The following is a 23211-nucleotide window of genomic DNA, read 5'->3' as shown; positions in this document are numbered from 1 at the left end:
CGTTTTTCTGACTTTTCTGGTTTGAATGCCTCCCCTACCATCGATATTGTCTTATCAAATGCATACATTCAATCCTTTGCATTCTGGGACAAGAAGAAACTTCACGTCCATTCGACTCATTCCGAAAGAGGCCCTTTGCGCCACGCCGTTTGTGCCGCCATTTTCTCTGATCCACCTTGAAGAGAACAAACTTCTAATGGAACAGTCTCCCTTCCGTTTCTGCCCTAAGTGCAACATGAAGTTCCCGCAGCACCAGGTCTGCAACCCCTGTTTGTCCCTGGACCATAAAGACAAGGACTGCAAGGCTTGTGTGTCTTTTCAATCAGAAAAATCCTGAGAGATCGAAGGGCCCATCGTCGTGAGATGCAGCAACCAGAGATCAAAGAGACCCCAAACGTCTTCTCACAACAGGATGTCCAGTCTAAAATAGAGCAGGTGCTACAAGAGGCCTCGACAGCGGAGGAAAAGTCCTTTTCTGTCAGCGACGTGGAGTTGGATGTGGACACAGTTCTTGAAGTGCAAGATCTTCCAGCCCAACCAAACGTGAGTACTGCGTTCCCTGTTCATCTCAAAAGAACAATCACTGTCGCCAAAGCAAAGGCTACTGGGCCACCACTGCTGTCAGGCCATGGTCAGCACTGAAAGACTCATTTGGATGCCTCACCATCGAGCTCTACTCCGAAAATTAAGCCTAAGTACACCACCTCAGCGCCAAGCTGTATATCTCTAGTTTTGGCACCGATAACTTCAGGGTCCCATTCGAGACCACTACCTGCTTCGAACCGAAAGGTTTTGGCTTCAAAACCTAAATACGCTTCAGCACCAAAAAATTCGAAGTTACTTCACCTTTGGAGTAAATTACTTCAATAGAGCCCATCCTCTGTAAGATGAAGCAGCGACTCAACACTAAGCAAACACAGCTTCATATCCAACCACAGACTGGACTTGTTTTGGTAAAATGTGTCAGCTTTCTTAGTTGAGGCTCTCGATATTCTTAGGCTTCCTGCCAAACACAAGTGTGGATAGAGATTCTGGTGCCATGCACCCTCATTTGCCTTCTCCAGCTACACTACCACCCTACGTTTCACCTCTACATTCACAGGGTGGCCCCCCCTTGACATCACCCATCACGGTCCCCCCCCCCCCCCACATCACCCATCACGGTCCCCCCCCCCCCCACTCTTTCCATGGAGCAGGGGACGATACTTTGCCTTTCCCGCAAGACACAGATCCTTGGTCACAATATGATGTAGACCCTTACACAGATACAGACACATATGTTCCCGGCCAGACCATCTCACCAGATGAAACTACCTCCTTTCAGGAGCTCATTGGGATGCCAGCTACGTATCAGGTGCCCCTAGATGAAGAGCCCATTGAGGATAATTTCCTTTTTGAAACTTTCACTACATCCCACACGCCCATGCAATACCTCCCCATGTTAAAGGGAATGATGATGCACTTGTAGGTCATTTTTAAACACCCTGTCATGGCACGTAGCACTGCACCGCGTGTGGAGAAAAAATATAACGCTGCACCCTCAGACCCCATCTTTTTGTTTAGAGCTCAGATCCCTGCAGATTCCTCGGTTGTGTCTAATGCAAGAAAAGGAGTAAATTCACAAAAGGCTAGCGATGCTCCACCGCCTGATAAGGAGAGCATGCTAATTGATGCTTCTGGAAAGTGAGTTGCAGCCCAAGGTGCCAACCATTAGCTTATCGCTAGCACACAAGGACTGCTTGCAAGGTGTGATTGTGCCTACTGGGATGAGATGGAGGGGCTTCTCCAATATCTCCCAGAGGAGCACAGAAAGAGAGGCCAAGAAATTGTCAGCAAGACTATCTTAATTCTAATAATTCTGTTTGCTGCGCCTTGGATTCTGCTGCCACGGCCATAAGAGGCATCAACACCAGAACCCTTTTACGCCAGCATGCGTGGCTATGTATTTTCGGAATTAAACCTTAGGTACAGCAAACTATTCTAACCATTCTGTACCATTTGACAAAGAGCACCTCTTCAGCCCACAAATCGATCAGGCGCTAGAAAAAATTAAGGTAGATAATGAGGTGGCTAAATCCATGGGTTCCCTGAAGAACCCCACTTCATATGGTGCCTTTTATAGGCCATTAAACAGGTGAGCCTCTAAAAGCACAGCCACGGACACTACGTCCTCTTACCAAAAGGGCCAACTTCGTATATCCTCCCATAGATGATTATATAAAGGTTCCTACTGAGGAAACCATAATGGAGGGAGAGCTAAAAACACCCTCCCCTAGGGGTTCCCCAACTGCCTCTAAACAGTGACTCCCTTCACCTTCCCCCCAACTACTTAACACCTGTTTTGGGACATCAACAGTTGTTTCAGATATGTCAAAACATAACATCAGATCAATGCGTTTTGGATATTATCCAACATGTTTACTGTCTGGAGCTCATTTTCACACCTCTAAGCAATTCCTTTCGCACCCGCAAACTTTCCCCAGAACGTATCAGTTTGCTCAAACAGGAAGTGCAAGCTCTATTAAGTAAGGGAGCTATAGAACCTGCTCCTCCACACTTTAAAGGGGACAGGAGTATACTCTCTGAACTTTCTAATCCCCAAGAAGGACGGGTCGTTAAGGCCTCTGAATTATTACATCCTGTCAGAGTATTTTCATATTGTCACACTACAGGACGTCTTCCCACTTCAACAAGGCAATTACCTTTCAGCATTAGAGTTGAAAGACTCCCACTTTCACATCCCTTACACTTAGTGCATCAGATTTGTGATAGCAGGTAAACATTACCACATCAAACTTATCCAGTTCGGAGTAACAGCTGGCCGGCGAGTAATAACAAAGTGTCTAGCAGTGGTTGCAGCTCACTTAGGCAGTCAAACTATTCATGTCTTCTCATATCTGGACGACTGGATTATCAAAGTCAACACTCTCAAACTGTCGACATCGCACTCAAGTCACCATAGACTTGCTTCATCAACTAGGCTTCACTATAAATTTGCAAAAATCTCACCAACATACTCTTCAGCTCCAACCCTATCTCAGACTGTTTTGAACACGCAGCTGGGATAAGCTTATACCAGTGCCTCAAGGATACCAAAACTTTCAAACACAACTTTCCTATTTCCGCTCCAATCACCAAGTCACATTAAAATGTTTTTCAAGACTTTTAGGCATGAAGGCCTCTTGCATTTCCGTAGTGCCAAACTCCGTTCTCCACATGTGCCTGTTGCAGGAATGTCTAGCATGCCAAAGTTTTAAGCACAGGATTGTCTTGAGGATCTAGTGTTGGTAGACACCTGCACCCACAGCTCTCTGCTGTGGTAGAACAAAACCAACCTGTTAAAGGAGCAGCCTTTTCTAGACCCTGTTCCACAGAGCATTCTGACGACAGACGCAACTCAGTGGGGGTGGGACGCTCACCCTCAGGATCTCGCGGTCCCAGGTCTCTGGGCTCTCAAACATCTCACTATGCACATCAGTTACCTAGAGCTTCTAGCTGTTCAACTAGCGCTGAAAGCGTTCACAGTTCAACTCATCAACAAATTTGTCCTAATACGCACAGACAACATGACAACCATGTATTATGTGCAGAAACAGCAGAGGGACACACTCTACAGCTGTCTCGTCTATCACAGACAATCTGGCATTGGGCCATTTGCCACAACATTCACCTGCTAGCGGAACATCTCCCATGGACACACAACAACGTTGCCTACATCCTCAGCGGGATGTGGCAACAAGTCCACGAGTGGGAGCTCCACCCGCAAGCCCTGCTTCCTTACTTTCAAAAGTTGGGGTACCCAAATATAGATCTGTTCGCAACAAAAGAAAATGCAAAATGTCCACACTTTGCCTCCAGGTTCCAGCACTCTCAGACCTAGTGCAATGCTCCATGGATAAACTGGTCAGGGATATTTGCTAATGATTTTCCACCTCTCCCTATCATTTGGTTCGGAATCTCAGACAGGTATCCCTCAAGTGGGCCAGACAACTGTGGTTCACCACTCTTCTAGAAGTGTTTGTGGTTCCTCATGAAAGGCTTCCCCCAACCCGGGCCTTCTCACTCAGAACCATGGTCAAATCAGACACCCAAAACCTAAGGAATTAAATCTTATGATAAGGCTCCTGAAGTCATAGAGTTTGGATTCCTTAACTTGCCTCAAGAATGCATGGAAGGCACGTAAACTCCCTACTAGAGCATGTTATGCAGCAAAATGGAAACAATCCAAACAATGGGTCCCCTTCAAAGTGTCAGTGCAGAGTATTCTTTTGTACCGTCTTCACTTTCAGAAAGGAAACTCAGCGTACTCTTCCATAAAATAACATCTATCACATATTCAGTAAGGTTACAGCTATTGGTGCTTACCTTCAAAACAGGCAGCATTCTTTACTTTTCAAAATTCTAGTCATTAAAGCTTTTATGGAAGGACTTGGTGATTTCGCCAAGGCTACCTCCAGTGCCTTTTTGGAATCTTAACATTATAATCACTAGTCTCATGGTTCCACCATTTGACCCTCTACATTCATGTCTTTCAATTTCTGTTGTGGAAGATGGCTTTCTTAGCTGCTATCACTTCATTTAGGCATGTAAGTGAGCTCCAGGAAGAAACATTCCTAGCAGGAAGAAGCTTTCCTAGAAGAAACATTTTTCCAAATACAGAAGGAAAAAAGTAGTTCTCCGCACCAATCCAACATCTTTACCAAAAGTGTTCTCATTTTCATCTAAATCAAACCATTGAATTAGCCAGCCCTCTTTCCTGCACCCAGATTCCGTTTCTTTAAGAGCTCTCCACATATTAGATGTAAAGAGAGCACTTATGTTCTGTTAATAAAGCTAAAACGTTTAGAAAATCTAAACAGCTTTTTGTTGCCTTCTCACCACCAAACAAAGGAAATCTTGTATCTAAATCTGATATGACTAGGTGGCTCGCTAAATGTATTCAATCCTGCTATGCTAAAGCCAAAAGACCCTTACCTATTACTCCTAGAGTACACCCCACTCAGAAAAAAACAAGCAGCTATGGCCTTTTTAAGTAACTTTACAATAGCTGACCTGATGTAAGGCAGCTATTTGGTTTACACCACACACCTTCACTAAAGATGATTGTGTGCCTATTTCAGCACGACAGTAAGCTAATGTAGGACAGGCAGTGCTACGAACACTATTTCAGGCCACTGTAATACCCACAGGTTAGCCACCGATTTTGGAGAGGCACTGATTTACAGTCTATGGAGAGCATGTGTATCCACGGCCACACATACCATCAAAGTGAAAATGTTACTTACCCAGTAAGTATCTGTTTGTGGCATGTAGTGCTGTAGATTCATATCCCCTCACCCACCTCCCTGGAAACCTGTGGTCGTTGCAGTCTTTTCTAACATATTCATACATTAATTTGCATGGTCATCTCTTATCCTTCTCTTACACTACACTCCATTTTCACCCACCTGCGGGAAAGCAGTCGAACAATGGAGTCGATGCCCATGAGCATTACCAGCAAGAGGAAGAGTCACTATATCTCATTACTCAAGACTTTTCGAAGAAAAACAACTTGGAACCTTCCGGTCCCCGTATCAGATAGCAGAAGTATGAGGAGCATGTGAATCTACAGCACTACATGCCACAAACAGGTACTTAGTGGGTGAGTAACATTATCCTTTTGGCTGCCAAGGGCTTGAGAATTGTACACCCTCTTTAACCATTCAACATTCAAAGTTTAGTTTCTCTAACCAATTTTTATCTTTCTTCTAGCATGTTTGATGTGGGGGGTCAGCGAGATGAACGTAGAAAATGGATACAGTGTTTTAACGGTAAGAGTTCATTTATGGTTTTCATTTACTCCTCTGTTTGGTGCTTAATGTGAGATAATTTTATATTTATCACAGTTGATCATAATCTCTCAGATACAAATGAACAAGAATTGTATCTAACGAGTACTCTTAATCGATTTATATGCCCTCGCACTTTCTCAAATAAGGAACGTTTTTGGAATTTCTCTCAATTTAACATTGCATATGATGTGATTCTTTGTCATTTTGCACTCCTGTTATTTTGTTATGCTTAAAAATATTTGCATCTGCAATGAAAGGTCGTTAGCAGAGAGGGTTACGTGGCGTTCATGAGAAGGTGGTGATTTAGTGTTTATTATATAGCTCAGTTAAGCTTGCTTTGTATTTAGGGTTTGGTACTGAATAGCTGTGAGTGTCTATATTTATATGTATATGTTTCTTTTATGTTTCTTTTACTGTAGATGTGACAGCTATCATATTTGTGGTGGCGAGCAGTAGCTACAACATGGTTATTCGAGAGGACAATCAGACCAATAGGCTTCAGGAAGCACTAAATCTCTTCAAGAGCATCTGGAACAACAGGTTAATATTTTTTACAGAGGTGTTGCAGTTATATGTATTATTCAAACCTGTGCAGCCAATTAGCCGACTGTCTACGCAATCAATGAAAGTTGGTAGCTTTTGTTGGGCAAAACTTATTGCTTTTCAATTGTGAATTTGACGTGTCTAGCAATTCAAATTCACATGAAGCTAACTCCTGTTCCTGGGTGTTTCTTCCATTGCTGAGTGTGAAGACAAGGTGAAAAGTAGGAAGTGGTTTCCATTTCTTCACTGTAAATCAGTCTGCAGCTTCTGTTACCGAATGACCACCAGGAAGCAAATATTTTATCTGGTCCTCTGTAATAATTCACAGACACGCATCCTGGGACCAGTAGTAATTTTCATTCCTAGTCCACTAAGCTTCACAGTACTCTTCTGCTCTTAAAAAATAAAGTTAGAGATAGTTAATGTTTCATTTGTTTTTCTTTCTTGCAGTTGGGCTGAAGAATACACGTTTTCCTTCACCATCATCTTATCTTCTACAGTAAAATACAGAATGTATCAGACTTGTGCAGACAGTTTGGTTTTGATTTATTTTTGGTTCTACAGAGCTTTAGTCTACTGATTTTAAACCCATTACCTTAAAACATTGAAAAGGTACTCTTTAAAGGATTGTTAGTGTTAATATATTTGAAATTTAAAAATGGTGTTTATTCTAGTTTAGGTTTCAAGTCATAATTTTCAAAAAAGCAAAGGTGGTGAAGAATGGCAGTGTCACACAGTGCTTGCAATTAGCCAACTCTTACCCAGATAACACCATTTTAGGTCTGACTTATCTATGATAACGAATAATGTATTAAACTTTCTGAAAGAGACTTCTAGCCACAGGTTCCTCCCCGTTTGAATATTCCCCAGGTGTCAGACTGAATGAAGAAACGTTTCCGTAATACCTCTGTGTAATGGAAGGTGGCTTCATGTGACTCCTCACAGTCACTGTTCTGCGATATGCTCGGCCTACATAGATGCAGATCTGTAACTTCTTAGTGTGCAAGGGAGGTCATCCTCCAAGATGACAGCTTTTAAACCCTGTAAGGACTGTCGCGGACAGATGTTTGTGACAGTACTTAAACAGGTATGCCTGTGGAGTTTGGGGTCGGGCTACAATGCAAAGACGTACAGAGACCGTGTGTTGATGAACCTAAAGGCCATCAAGGAACACAAAGTGAATCTGTGTCACCAAGCACAAGAAGCAGCAGTGTCAGGACCACTCCCAAGTTTAAGGCTCAATACCAGTCCTGTTCCTGGAGTCAACGCTGCCACTCTAGAGGCTGGTGTTAGTCACTCTCCAAGTCCTCTGGTAAACATAAAAATACAAGAAGTCAAAGTGGAGTTTTGCTCCTTCGTGCCATTCCCATTACCTTAACGAAGTGCATGGGTGGGGCCAACTGCCTCACCCTCTAAGTCAAGTGACTGCAGCACTGATTCCGCAAGTGGTTCCGGCGGAACCAGTTTCTGGTACCTTTAGCCATGCTGCTGAAGATGGAAAGTTCTATGCAGCTATGCTCCTACTCTTCACATCTCTACTGACTCACTCTTGTGTGCCTTTGGGCCCCACGGAACAGAGAGGCCTTCCACCTGCGCTACCGCAGGCAGGTTTGCCCTCAGCACCAGCTGGACGCTCTGAGCCACATCCACCTTTGGCTCCAGTTCCAGCGACTTCCCCCTTGGCACCTAAAACCATGTTAGGCCTTGGTACATAGACTCCGATGCCGACCTAGTCTCCTGAGGAGGCAGTTCCAATGGTCCTCTCCAACGTCAGTCCGAATCTTATCAACGCTGCACAAGAATCCAAATAAGGCGCCAGCCCCTGCATTTGAATTTCCACATGGCAGGCAACATTCATTGCATTCCCTCTTTGATCCTGACATTGACTATGACCAGGGTGATGAGTTTGCGCAGCCCTATGCTGAGGACAGATGGTATGAGGACTTGCGTCCGGGTTGACTCCACGCCTCTCCGAGTGTCTGTTAGCCAAAGCGAACCATGCCCACTTTAAAGAATTCTATGCGGCTGGGCGCCTCCTTTTTGGCCAGTCCAACTCTCCTGCTGCACCTTCGGACCCCATGGAGTTGGCTGGGGCTCCTTCGTGTTCCGTTATTGGCAGCTTCGGCCTCGGCTCAGATGGGCACTCAGGGGTCCATGCGTGGATTTGAACCAGAGTCGGTCATACCACCTCGACCTTCCCCGACTCTGGTCCAGACGTCTGCACCACCTTCGTCCCCAGGCGGCATTCTTCCCCATTGCTGACTCTGAAACCGAGTCAGATGGGTGTTGTACGACTCTGGCGCCGGCAAGGGCATTGCCTAAGCTTTATTCCTATAGGTTAGGTTATCTCAAGGAATTTTGGCGGTGGGGGGGGGTTTCACTGGACTTTTTGCAATACCAGCTTGTCAAAAATGTGGGCTGGCAGTCCGACTTGAGTGAATCCAGTGGTCTGGATACCTCCCCAGATACTGGCGTGCTTTCTTTTCCTACTGTGGCTAGGGAGGAGGGTGCTTCATATCCGATAGTTTTGTGAAGAGAAGCTGTTATCCTGGACCTTGAGTTGCCTTCGGTGGCAGTCAGGATTAACTTCCCTGACAGAGGTGTTCAGCCTGGAGCCTCGTCTTCTGAACCCCTTGTCCCCTTCGGTGAAGTCCGTACAGATGGCCTACTGTGAACCTGGTCCAAATCCAGCACAGGGCCTCCTGTGAACAGGACAGTTGCCTGCAGCTATAGCTGTGCTCCGAGCAACCCAAGTTTCCTTACGCAACACCCTACCCCTGAGAGCTTGGTCATCCAAGCCTCTACCTCCCATGGCGCATTCCCTTCGACACCCCTGGGTCTGGAATCAAAGATGCTAGACGCACTTAGGAAGATGCTTTCTTCTGCCTGGCATTACGGTCCTTGAGCACCCAATGCCTTTTGGGCCATTATTCTGAGCCACTATGCCATGCATGCTGTCCAGTCTGAGTGGCCGGGTTCCTATGCCAGAAGTATGTTGTTGCTATTCCTGCTACTTTCTGGCTCCCAGAAAGGACAAGGGCCTCTGCCCTATCCTAGACCTTCAGTCCCTCAATCTCTTCCTCAGGAAGGAGAAGTTCAAAATGCTCACTCTGGCTCAGGTTTTATCTACCCTGGATCCAGGAGACTGGATGGCAGTGTTGGACTTGCAGGACGCTTATTTCCATATTTCTGTCCTGCCTGCCCACAGATGTAACTTGCGGATCACAGTAGGCTACAAGCACTTTCAGTTCACCATGTTTACCTTTGGCCTTACCAGCACCCCTCAAGTGTTCACCAAGGTGATGGTGATCGCAGCTCATCTGCGCAAATAAGGTGTTTCAGCTTTTACTTACCTCAGCGAGTTTGTTGACGTCAGGCTTGCCCCCAAGCTGATATCTCCCACCTCCCGACTTTGGCTGACCTGCTTCATTCGCCGGGGCTCACTATAAACATGCCGAAGTCACACATGACTCACTCTCAAGTGTTCTCTTTCATCAGGGCTGTTCTGGAAACAGTGCAGTTTTGGGCTTATCCTCTTGAGCAGCGAGTTCAGGATGTTCAGGCTATGATAAAGATGTTTCAGCCTCTGTCCTAGATTTTGGTGAAAATGACACAGACTGCTGGGCCTCATGACCTCCTGCATCCTGGTATTGACACATGCAAGATGGCGTTATGTATGCTCTGCTGTGGAGGTTAGGGGGGCCAGTTTTCACCTACCTCAACAACTGGCTGTTGAGAGGGCTTGCTCCAGGCAGTTATCATCCACCTCCAGGCTATAGCTAATCTTCAGTCATCTTTGTGGTTCACCATCAGCGTGCCAAAGTCACACCCAACTCTTTCTGAGACTGTCTCCTTCTTAGCCATTCCTGCCAGAATCTGGTTTTATCCTTTTCCGCCAGGAAAGAGCCCAGGACATTCAGGCTATGATTTCAGTCTTTCAGCCTTGGTCCTGGGTTTCAGCGAAGTCGCTAAGGGCCACTTTCTTGGCTTTGAAAGCCTTCCTGTGGTCCATCAAGGGGAGTCTGGTGTAGGTGCCCACTGACAACACCACTGCCATGTGTTACTGCTACAAACAGAGCAGATGGGATCGCGGACCCTGTGCTAGCAGACCTCAACCTCTGGAAATAGATGGACCTCCAAAGGATCTTCCTTTTGGTGAACCATCTGGCAGGCTCAATGAAAGCCATGGCGGACTAAAAGCCACTGGCGACTCATAGACCATGAGTGGTAGTTATATCCGGAGGTGCCAAAAAACAACCCGACTCCCCCACCCTGAGCCCTAAACTGCCCTTCCCCTACCTCGCCCTTAAAACTACCCCTCCCTCGCCCCACCCTGAGCCCTAAAACCAACACCCTGCCTAAAAACAGCCCCAACCCCCGCCCTGAACCCTTAAACCCCCCCACCCCCAAAACTGCCCCTTCCCCCTCTGCCCTGAGCCCTCTGACCCCACCCTGCCCTTTAAACTAACCCAACAGCCTCCCCACCTCAATCCCAGCCCCACTTACCCAGCCTCGTCTGGAGCTTCCTTCCTGTTCCTCAGACCACGCATGTGCCTTAATCACGTATATGCATATGCATGGTTCAGGCAAGCGTGGTTCCACGTGTGTAGTAACGGCATGCCTGACTCTGCCCACGTTGAAAAGGCTGTTTGCCAGTCCCGCATGTCACTTCGAGCGGAAGTGCATCAGTTTGGAGCCACATGGCACCAGCTTCTGGCACACATTGCCACTATGGAAAAGTTTCTGGATCCAGTTTGATACTTGGAAAATATTCAAAAGGTGAGCATCTCTACCAGGAAAAGCGTTACCAAAGTAACTTGTTCTATAGTGGCACTAAACTACTGTAGTTTACTGAAGAGTGGGTGGTTGAAGAACGACCATATCTGTTCCCTGATTAAGAGGAATGTTCTGATACTCATGTCCAGGCAGTGTGTATGTCTACAATTTTTGTATTTTTTTTGTTTGTTTTGTTTTGCTCCTGAAATGTCCATGCTGAACAAGGGGTCTCTCAAAAGTCTAAACTCTGATTCATTGGAGAACGGTGATGGAGGCCTCAATTAAATAAAGTATTTTGAAATCAGCAACCTTGTATATAGATATAATAATAAGTTTGTTTTTGTCTCATACTCATTACTTTAAACATTTAATTAAATGTTAAATGCAAAAAATATTGAAACTGTGCTAATACATTTTAATTATTTTGCAGGTGGCTACGGACCATTTCAGTAATTCTTTTTCTGAATAAACAAGATTTGCTGGCTGACAAGGTTTTGGCAGGAAAATCCAAAATTGAAGACTACTTTCCAGAATTTGCTCGCTACACTACACCAGATGATGGTTAGAATTGTTGTATTTTAATGGTGGTATAGTGTGCTGTGATACTTATTTCAGACCAGTTTGTCACAAGCGTTTAGTATCAAGTGGTAATAACAACATATATTGAAGCAAGCCAAATTGTTTATGCCAGTTTATTGGGAATGCTGAAGTTTAGCAACATGGTGTCCGCTAAGGGCTGTGAATATTAGACCATTCTACAACAGCTGGTCCTTGACTGGAGTTAGCTCACTTTGGGAGACTGAGTCATTTTTACATGAATATGTTGTTGGCTTTTATTCATTGGACAACCTGCAGTTGATATGGCATCGCAGCACTGTTATTAGTCTGGGCGTAACTTTCAATGTTGGTTTCATATTTTTAATGACCCCAATCCACAGAGCTATGAGTACATTTGGTCTTTTCAAAAGAATCAAAATGAAAAATGCACAGTAACTGCATCCTCTCGGCCCTGCCTTCTACGTCTAACTACAGTACAATTGAAGTACACCTCCATACTCACTGTTTGGTACGGTTGACCTCCCATAGAAGTTGTGTTGCATCACCATAGTAGCATTTTCCACTGCTGTTTCAAATTCTTGTTCTCTGCCCACAATGCCTAAATGTATCTCTTACACTTTGTACTTTGACTCATCTCCTTTGTTTGATGTCATTGTGGTAAGATGGCTGTCAAACAGACGTTTATTTATTAGTGTGTTATTGAAGTTAGTCTTGAAGCCACTCCCAAGAAAAATGATCCCTTCAGTATATGTTGTTAATGTGTTTCCTGACTCTAGGAAAGTCCCCTCTTTCTGGCATGGGTACCTGCACTTTTTGCCTGATGTCCGTGTGGTTCGACTGTTTTCACTGGGATCCTTCTAATCCGGACCCCATTGTGCTCTCTTTCAAATTTGGTTGTATTGGTACTTCTTTCACCTACAATTAGCATACTGGTGTACTTCTGTAAGTCCCTAGTAGGGTGGTACTCAGGTACCCACTGCATTGGTACACCAGGGGTCTCCCATGGACTGCAGCATGTATTATGACACACATGGGAGCCCATGCAAACTGTGTCTTCAGGCCTGCCATTGCAGCCTGCATGAAAAGGTGCATGCACTCTTGTCACAGCTGGTCACTACAGCAGGTCTCTGTAAGTCACCCCTATGGTAAGCCCTTTCAGCCCAAAGGGCAGGGTTGAAGGTGTGTGTGTATATGTGTGTGTATATGAGAGCACCCCTGCATCTTCAGAGGCACTCCTACAAACCCCAGTTCAAATGCCCTGGACTTCATAAGTGCGGGGGAAGTCATTTTATGTATGTTCTGGCCACTGGTCTCTACCTGTGGTTCAGCTACATAATGGTAACTCCGAGCCTGGGCATTTTTGGTATCAAACATGTTGGAATCATAACTCAATACTGATTTCAGTATTGGTGGCATGATTCCATGCACTCTCAGGGTTCCTTAGAGGACCCCCAGTTCTGCTCCTACCAGTCTTCCTGGGTCGGCACAATTCTGCCCTCCTACTGCTTGACCAGCTCATGCAGCTGACAGCAGAACAAAGGATTTACTGTTGGAGAGGGGTGCAACCTTCTCTCCTTTGGAAATAGGTGTTACTGGGCTGGGGAGGGTAGCCTCCCCACGCCACCGGGCTGCTTTGAAGGGCACATTTCGTGCTCTTATTGCATAATCCGGTTTGCACCAGACCAGGCACCACTGGTCCCTGCTCTGGCATGAAACACACAAAGGAAAGGGGAGTGTCCCCTTGGGGGGTCCCCTAGGGTGGTACCCAGAGGTCTTCAAGGTGGCCACTTGGTTCTCTCATCTTTAAACAAAGATGGGCACAGGCCTCTGACATCACCTACCTGGCCTACCCAGTCAGGTGCTCCCAGAGACCACTCCTGATAGGTGGTCATTCCAGCGAGTTACCAACTCCATTTTTCGGTCATTTAGGGACTCCCTTGAGGCTGGGTCCCCAGATTTGTCGTGCAAGACTCCACCAGGACCTCTCTGCAAAGACATCTTCTGCTCCTGTCCTCAGATCTGCTGCTGGGCAACAAGAACCGAAGAAGACTGCCACGCCTGAGAAGACTTCTCCTTGCAGCATTGTTTCCGCAGCTCCTGTCAGCAATCTGCAACATTTCCTCAGCTGTGCGTCCTCTGGGGTCGGCAAAACTTCAGCTGCACTAAAGGAGTTGTCACTCCCCTGCATCCGCAGGCACCTAAGGTAATGAGTCTGGCTGGGGGGGTTCTTCTGTCTTCTGGATCTTCAAGATTCTCCAACAGAGTTGTTGGTTCTGAGGGATCCACTGGGACCTCTCTGCCTCCTGACCAACGTGGGAGACTGTAAGCCCTTGCCTCTGCCACTGGGACAGAATCCCTGTGCACTTCGACAAGGCTTGTTGACTCCTGCTCTGAGAGATCTTCAGGCTGCAAGTGGCCCACCCCCCGGCACCCGACCTCTGCAAGGACAGTCTCCTCGCTGCTGCTCCAGCGACATGGGCCTCATCTCTGGGTGTGATGAATGGGCCAGTGGGTTGCTTGTGGGGCCTCTGAGTGCTTCTGCTGGCTCTCCTGTCTTCTGAGGGGCAGCCCAGACTCTCCTCCAAGGGTCGAGTCCCCAGGACCTTTCTGGTCCTCCACAACTCTGCAAAACTTCCAGCAGCTCCTCTTGAATTTTCTTGTGCTTGTTTGTGACCTTTCTGACCACTGGCCCATCTGCAATCCGGTGACTGATGAGGGATAGCTTGTAGGCGAAATCAAGGACTCCTCTGCAGCTCCAGGACCCTGCAGCTGGACTTCATCCATCACCATCAACCCGGATCCTCATCTACAGAAGGGTGGGCATTGGCTCCTGCCCCACCTGGACACTCCTGTGTGGACTGGACTCTATCCTCTTCTTTTGCAGGCCCTCTTCACCAGGAAACCGAACTGGGGTCCACTGGTCCGGTCCTGCTTCTGCCTTCTCCAACTGTGACGTCTCCATGTTAGCCTATGGGAAGAACAGGTAACTTACCTCTCTGCACCCGGCCGTTTGGGATCTTATAGGTACTTACCTTTTGGGGTTCCACACTCTTCCACAGTGCTTGTCTTACTACTCCATACGCTCTGGTCGGGACACCCGTTTGCATTTTTTTTTTTATTTTTTTTTTTAGGATATGGTTTGGCCCCTCCTATAGGGCCCTTGCTAATTTATGCTTTTCCTAATTACTTAACTGTGTGTATCTGGTGTGTTCATACTTCCAAAGGTAGATATACCAATTTTAGTCCAGTTTGGTGTGCCTAGTTTGGTGTGCCACTGTGTGGTTCCTTTCATGGGTGATAAGTTACTGTGTGACTACTGTGGTATTGCAAGTGCTTCACATGCCTTTTAGATAAGTCTTGGCTGTTCCCCAAGCTACCCCAGAGAGCCCTGGCTGTTATGACACCGTAATGTTCACTATTAGTGGTTTGCTTGGACCAAGTACAAGATGGGACCCCTAGGTGTCCACCACAAACTAGGCCAGATTCCGACACTCACTATTTGGACTTCACAGTTGGAAAGAAATCCCATGCTCTAACTCCATCGCCTTGACCCCGCGCCATACAAGTTAAGTGGCAAAATCCTGCTGTTTGCTGTAATCCCTTGTTAGTCTTCACAGTCATCAGTATCCTGCCATAATGCATCTTGAGAGTGGAAATGACTGCATTTTTATGACACACAGCCACCTGATATCTACTCTAGATACAGGGGACTTGTACAGTATACATCTTTTGGGATGTAAGGTGTTGCACCAAGCCCTGAAATGCTTACAGTATTCAATGAGAACGAAATTCATTCTGGTTCAGATAGACAATTTTACCAAAATGTACTTAAAAAACAGAGGAAATGGGGGATTAGAGTTTTGTTTATAATCCATCCAGATGTCAAAAGGTGCTAGCGTGGAAAGTTGATTGTAGTAGTACACCTTCCCGATGCCAGTTATTAATGCAGAAGCTAGCTCCAGGGGTTTTCAGGAGAACCCAGAGTGTGTCATAATGACAAGGTCCTGCATGGTGTCTCTTCCAAGCAACCTCAAACATCTAGATTGCACATCTCAAATTCATCAACCAGGAAAGAAGCACAGTGCCCTTCGATTAATTAGTCAAGGACATTTCCCTGTTCCTTTTCATTGATTTCATAGGTCACAGCAGAACTAATGGAAATAAAATACTTTCGACAGAATAGTTCTGAAGCACCAGAGAAGCTTCAGCCTTGATGGTTCCTAAATTTCCACATATTGTAGCGACTTTGCAAGAGGTTGATGGGTTGGCTTGATCTCCTTTATAGGGTTCAATTTCAAATTCTGATCTCCAGCTTGGAGTTCAGCTGACTTGAGTCTGCATTTAAATAGTATGGGTATATGAATAGCCCAAAAATGCAGATGTTGGAAGTTGTTTTGCATCTAAGTTTAAGTTTTGATTTCAAGGTAATGTGTGATCTGCCTTCTGGTTCATATCCCCAAATGTCCCTGGGCTAAATCCGTACAACATTTAGCAAGAACATTGTCAGACCACTCCTTAATCCAAATAAAGTGCCTAATACCAGTGCCTCATATTCCTCATGATGGATGGCGTTTACCTTACGGACCTCTACAGGACAGAATGAAATTGTAGACTACTGTGACTTTAGCAGGGGCTCCATAGATAGCTCTGGGGTCCTAGACATTTAAGGTGGTGATCAGGGTTCCATGTATCGCTAAACAGGGAATACTAAAACGGTTAAAGGTCACTGGAGAGAGAGAGAGAGAGAGATGAGCGTTTCAAGGACCCCAACATATGCACACTTTAGGAAATCATGTTATAGCGGAAGTCCATGCAAAGCTCACAGAATATCCTGAGATAGTGGATAGATATGTTTGGTACATGACGAAAGGGATGCAGGCCCGAGCATTCGGTGAAGGTGAGCAGCAGAGTTGCACCATGGCTCTACTGATTAGACACCCTTGTTGCTCCAGTGCTATAACACAGACAGGGACAGATGATCCATCTATGGTATATGAGAGAGGATGGATACTGGGAGAATTAGATTTTTTTTTTTTTTTTACTCCTTAAATGTTTTTAGGGCGTACAATATGATAACACTTGTGTCAGTGAGTATTTGGATAACACAGCACTGATTTGGGTCGATGAAGCCCACCACCAATATTTTGAACAACCACTCACACTACAAGAAATCCTTCTGACTACTCAAGAGCTTTGCGGATGTAAGACCTGGGTAGTAACGGTATTCCAAGCAAATTCGATAAGAAATATGCATCTCTACTGGTGCCACAGCTATTGGAAGTTTTTGAAGAGGCTCCTAAAAAGCAGTCATTGCACCGTTCCATGCAAGAGGCCATTTTTTATAGACTTCTAGCTGCAGATTCCTCACCTTTTAAATATTCCCCCTAAGGGTCAGACTGGTTATGGAAACTTTTCAGCAGTTTTTCTGCACACCGGAAAATATTGCCTTGTGGCTCTGCACTGATGCTGTTTCACTCTGGAAATGGCGTGCAAGGCCTATGGAGGCACCTCTACTGCACGCTGATGTCAGTTACTTTTTCTTTCTGCACCTCTAGATGCGCATCCAGAGCCTCTCTTGTCTGAGGCCACTTTTTTCTTCAAAATTCTCCAGTATGCAAGGGATGTCACCCCCCCCCTAAGACGACAGGTTCTAAGCCCTGTCAGGACAGCCGCAAAAACACAAGAAGATGCAGCACCAGGACCACTCCAGTCCAAAGCTCGATTATACTCCCCGAGTTGTCTAAGCCAGCCTTCATCATGCTGCAAGCCTCTGGTAGGCACAAAAAAAATTAGACGTCGAAGCAGAGTTCCCCTTCTTCACTCCATTCTTATTCACCTGACGAAGTGCTGGTGCAGTGCCAATAGTCCTATTCCTGCTCCCAAAGTCGTTCAAGTTCTGCAGCTGGTTCTGGCGCAACCAGAGTTTCAGGAGCCTTCAGACACACCACGCCAGATCAGAGAGTTTAAAACAGCTGTTTTAGCTCATTGGATCTTTACTGATCTTGACTGGCACCCCTTTGTGCCCCATGGTGCTGAGAGGCCTTCCACCTAGATTATAGCTGTCGGATTCTCCCTCGGTGCAGCTGGACCCTCTGAGCCACTTCTGCCCTGAGCTTCAGCACCGATGCACCCATAGTGCATACTATCACACCAGGTCTGGCTACATCGACTTCACTGCCTAAACTGGTTGCCCTGATTGTTCTCTCCGGCGCTGACTCAACACCAGTCTGACTTCGACCAATGTTGTAACCAAATCCAGCTGAAGTTTCTGCATTAGCTTTACCACAAGGCAGACAACAGTCTTTACACTCTTTTATCGGAACAGACTTAGATAACCACTATGACCAGGGTGATGAGTTTGCTCAGGCATATGCATATGACAATTGATACAAGGACTTAAGAAAGGTGAGTGGGCTTGATTCTTCTCCCAGAAACAGTCCTTTTCTCTCCTCCTAGTCCAGCCACAGAAGAATCTGCCTCCTATTCCATGGTCATGCATAGGGCAGCTAGTCATTGACCTCCCCCTTCCCACCATGGAAGTGAACATGTACGTCCTAATTTAAGTCTTACAGCCTGGCCAGGTTGCTTCTGAGCATCTCCTCCATTTTACCAAAGCCTTTATGGATACCCTTTTAGGAGGTTGGGCTAAGACTTGTACTGGCCCTCCTTTTAATCAACAGATTGCTGGGTGCCACTGTCCTGCTCCAGGCGACCTACCTTTCTTTTCGCAGCATGGCTCACCAGAGAGCTTTGTGGTGCAAGCTTCTATTAGCCAGACCAGGCCTGACAATTTCCTTTCCAATCCCCCTGAAAAGGAGTCGAAGAGAGTGGAGAAATTTGGAAAGTGTCTCTTCTCAGCCATTTTGGACCTGCGTTAAATCAAAGCCTCCTGTTTTTTGGGCTGTTATCCCCTTTGTCTCTGTCGCACAAGACCTCTCTGGTGTTCCTGAAGACCTTTGCCCAGTTCTTTCTCAGGCAATCTAAGATGGTCATGATGTGGCCAAGTTCACTATTCTCTGTGGCTTGGACACCTTTCCATTGGCTGGGCAGTTAGCATCAGTGTTTCCAATTGCAGCCTTTGAATGGTAATGATCTATTGGGTTCTCCAGTGACGTCGAGTCTTCCTTGATGAGCATGCCATTTCATGGAATTAGCTTGTTCAGGGACAAGGCTGACTGCCATTGAACATTTCAAAGAGACTAGAGCTATAGCTTGCTCTCTGGGCTTTTTTACCCAGCCTCCCCAGCAGCAGTTCCAGCGTGGCTTTGAATAAGACATCCCTTACCACCAGTCTCTCCCTTCCCAGCAGTTTTCTGGGAGAGGCCGTGGTACCCAGCCAAGGTCAGCGTTCCGCTCAGTTTGCCCACCCCCTCCCCTCTTGTAGCTCCACCTGACAAACCTATTTAGTTACCCTTAGAGGGCCACAGCCATCCAGTGGGAGGCAGAGTCCACAGATTCTATCCAGGTTGGCAAATGATCACATGGGAGAGGTGGATCCTCCAAATTGTTCACAACGGCTATGCTCTACTCTTCCTTTCTTCCGCGCTGCACCTTCCGCTGTCTGCCCACCAACTGACAAGGACCATTTCTATTTTGCAGCAGGAAGTGCAAGCCCTTTTGGCCAAAGGGTGCTAGCTTCAGAAGTTGAACATGGTTGTTATTCCTCCTAATTCTGAGTGCCACAGAAGGACGGAGATCTTCAGCCTGTTGTAGATCTGTGCCCTCTGTCTTTCTCCAGAAGGAGAAATTCAAAATGCTCACCCTAGTCCAGGTTTTGTCTCCCTGGAGAGAATGGGATGGGGGCGTTGGACTTGTAGGACGCACACCTGCAGTTCATAGTTGGAGATGAGCATTTTTAGCTGACTGTGCTTCCCTTTTTGGTCTCATCAGTGTCTCAAGTGTTTACAAAAGGGATGGCGGTGGTGGTACCACAGCTTCGGAGCCAGCCTTCCCCTACCTCGATGACTGGCTGTTGAAGGCAGACTCATCCCAGGCAGTCATCCACCTGCAGCCTACGACAAAACCTCCTGTCATCTTTGCAGTTCACTATAAACATGCTAAACTCACACCTGACTCTTTCTCAGTCTCTTCTCTTCAGAGGACCATTCTGGACATGGTTCAGTTCTGTGTCTTTTTCTCAGGAAAGAATCCAGGACATCATTCAGGATATGATCCTAATCTTTCAGCCTCAGTCCTGGATTTTAGTGAGGTCGATTCTGAGATATCCTACATCCTGCTAGTCGAGCACATCAGGTGGTGACTGCAGTGGGATCTGAAGTTCCAGTGGGCCCAATAAAAAGGGGACCTCTTGGACCATATCCAGATTTCGTAGGAGACTTTAAAGGATCTTCAGTGGTGAGTAGTCAGCGGCACACCCATTTCCCTTCACCACCCACAGCTTACAGTGGTAACCTATGAGTCACTTCTGGGCTGGGGCAGCTGCCTGAGAGAAGTGGAGATAAGAGGCCCCTGGTCTCTGGCGGAGGCCTGGCTCCATATCAGCTTTCTGGAGCTGAGGGCCGTCTCCTTGGCACTGCAAAGACTTCCTGGCATCAGCACTGCCATGTGGTACGTCAACAACAGAACGTGGTGAGATTGTGGACCCCTTGTCAGGCCTTACACCTCAAGAAATGGCTGGACCACCACAGTATTTTCCTGGTGGTAATTCACCTGGCGAACTCTCTGGACGCTATTGTGGACAAACTCAACCGTTGACACTTAACTGATCACAAGTGGCATTTACACCCTGAGGTGAGGCAAGGTCTCTTCCACAAATAGGGAGTACCTTGACTTGATCTGTGTAGTGTCAGCACTTTTGCGCGTTGGAGTTTCCAAGGGGTCTCGCTCAGATATGTGTTCTGCCTCGAGTGGGATTTGGGACTCCTGTATGCCTTTCCCCTGATAGTACTCCTGTCCCAAGTTCTGAAGATCAGGATAGACTGGTTTCAAGTCATCCTAGTGGCTCCGGATTGGGCAAGGAGAATGTGGTATCCAGAATCTCTGGGCTTGAGCTTATGTCCTATCAGGCTGTGCCTCCGAGTGGATCTGTTGTCACATTAGCAGGACAGGGTTCTGCACCAGGGCCTTTTCCACTGTCACCTTTGTGCATGGAGATTGAGCGGTGGCAGCTGAACACCTTTAACCTTCCGCAGCTACAGTGAAATCTGTATGTCCTTGTTGTTGTGACAGGTTTCTGGTTTTGTGCGGCACTGGTCAGAGGTGCTCCACAAGTGTCCCTTACAGCTTCTTACCAACAGAACTGTGTTCCTGGCTGCCATCGCCTCCGCACGGTATGAGCTTCTGGCTATGTGTGTTCATCCACCATACACATAAACTGGTTCTGCACATTAGCGCATCTTTTCTTCTGGAAGTTCTGATGCCATTACATGGCAGCCAAAGCATCACTCTGCCGGCCTTCTGTGCTACACTTAACTCCTTTAAGGAGGAGGAGAGACTCCATTGCTTGAACCCCAAGAGCCCGCTAGGACTTCCACATAAATCGTACCAAAGTCCACTGTGAATGATCAGGTCTTTGTGGAGTTCTCTAGAGTGAAAAAAGGTAAGGCTGTGCTCTGAAATAAGATCTCCTATGAACTGGCAAAGGAGAAGCCTACAGAAAGCCTGCAAGCCCATTCTACCAGGACCAAAGCTTCTGCCGCCGAGTCCCTGTCCTAGCGATCGGCCAAGCAGCTACATGGGTGTCTTTGCATACGTTCACAAAGCACTATTTGGACAGTCAGGTCTGCTGAAAAAGGCACTGCAGGACTTTCTGGTTTGAATTGCATCTACAGCCCACCTGCCTTAGTTACTGCTTTGGTATCTTTTCAAAAGTTAAAGAATATGCAGCTAGAAGTCCGTGTCAAAAGAAGAAATTACTTACCTTCTGTAGTGCTCTTTCTGGTCAAGACTCTAGCTGCAGATTCCTCCCCGTTCTATGTTTGGACTCTACCCATTAATAACATCCCAAGTCTAGGAATCTACACACTGTCTAGCTGTTCGCATTTTGGGCTCCATGTGTGTGGCACTAACAGTCTCGAAAGCAGCGAGGCACACACTAGTGGTGCCTGTTTAGGCTCCTCATGTCATTTCTGGGGTGGAAGTGCATAAGCATTGAGCCACAAGGTGTCACTTTCCGACATGCAGACACATTGCTGAAAAGTTTCTGAATCCAGTCCAATGCCTGGGGGACTAATTAAAAGGTGAGACATCTCCGGCAAGATAGTCTGACCAGAAGGAGCATTACTGAATCTAAGTAATTTATTTCTTGATTATATTGCACAGGCAGACAGACATGGATCCTATTGCCTTCTTTATTTAATAAATATTGACACAAAAAATATTAGCTAAGCTAGTTGCCAGATCAGTCTGCATTTATTCTGGGACGGTCTATGTCCCACAATTTACGCACCATTTTTGTATCGCTACATCACTTAAATGCAGATTTCAAAGCGGCTGCAGTCTTTCTGAACACAGCTAAAGCATTTGACTCAGTTGAATGGAATATTTGTTTTCTGTTTTTCATACAATGAGAATAGACGATCCTTTTTGGGCTGGATTAAATCACTGTACACAGCCCCTACTGCTAGAATCTGCCTAAATGGTCAAGTTTGAAACTCCATTCTTATTACCGGGGCACTCCGCACTAGCCACTGGCTTTTAAATGTAAACTGGGACCACTCTCATAGAGGACTGTAATATAGAGATTAGCACTGCTCAGGTAATTACATGCGGATGATAAGTTTCTCTTTGTGAGGAAGCCAGGACCTAATTTGTCACCCCTGATTCCTGAGATTATTAAATTCTGCAAGCTGTCTGGAGTTACTATCAATTGGGAAAATTCCTGAATTCTCCCACTGACCGCAGATATGCTGGAGTGTCCACTGTCCCACTCTCTCCAGTGGTGCTCTTCGACTCTACAATACTAGGAGTGTGGGTTAGTCCTGACATCTCCTCAATTATCAGGGATAACTACTGTGTTTTTCTGAGACAAATAGAAGAAAAGATAGGGTGATGGTTGAAACCTCCCCTGACTGTGACAGGCCATATAGCACTCTTGAAAATGGTCACTGTACCAAAATTGCTGTGTTTACCAACATTCCAGTTCTGCTGACGCAGCTCCTCACGATTCGTTCTTTATTACTAAGATTCCTGTGGACCAGTAAAGTACCATGTATTAACTAGGATGTACTGACGCTTCCATATGAGCAGGGCAGATTCCTAGCTGCTGATGTAGGACTTTATTACCTATGTGCTGACAAGAATTTCTCTATTACTTGTACTGCCCCCCTAATCTGCAACACACAGCAGTAGAAGAAAAGCAGTATACTCCCTGAAGGTATCGTTATGCTGGCCCCCCCCTTACCAGTAATGGGTGGCTGATCGACAAGGTAGAAAACACTGTAGCAGCCTGGCATAAATTGTGCCAATGGGCCAGCCAAGAATGTATATACTTTCTGCTACTTCCGCTACTAAAACATCTTCTATTTCATCTGGCGAGAGAGAC

The 23211-nt window shown here is 46.3% G+C and overlaps 1 protein-coding gene across 4 annotated transcripts in view; it reads left to right on the top strand.

Annotated features, from left to right (window-relative positions):
• GNAS (GNAS complex locus) overlaps positions 1–23211 on the top strand; it is a 788088-nt gene that overhangs the window by 721550 nt on the left and 43327 nt on the right. For all 4 annotated transcript variants that reach the window (XM_069243430.1, XM_069243431.1, XM_069243433.1 and 1 more), the window contains 3 exons: positions 5752–5810; positions 6251–6371; positions 11581–11711. In XM_069243430.1, coding sequence (XP_069099531.1) covers positions 5752–5810; positions 6251–6371; positions 11581–11711 — 311 coding nt within the window. The remainder of the gene's footprint in view (positions 1–5751; positions 5811–6250; positions 6372–11580; positions 11712–23211) is intronic.

Source organism: Pleurodeles waltl, chromosome 7 (assembly GCF_031143425.1).
Source record: "Pleurodeles waltl isolate 20211129_DDA chromosome 7, aPleWal1.hap1.20221129, whole genome shotgun sequence".
Lineage (NCBI taxonomy): Eukaryota > Metazoa > Chordata > Amphibia > Caudata > Salamandridae > Pleurodeles > Pleurodeles waltl.
This window is presented reverse-complemented; position numbering and strand designations above follow the sequence as displayed.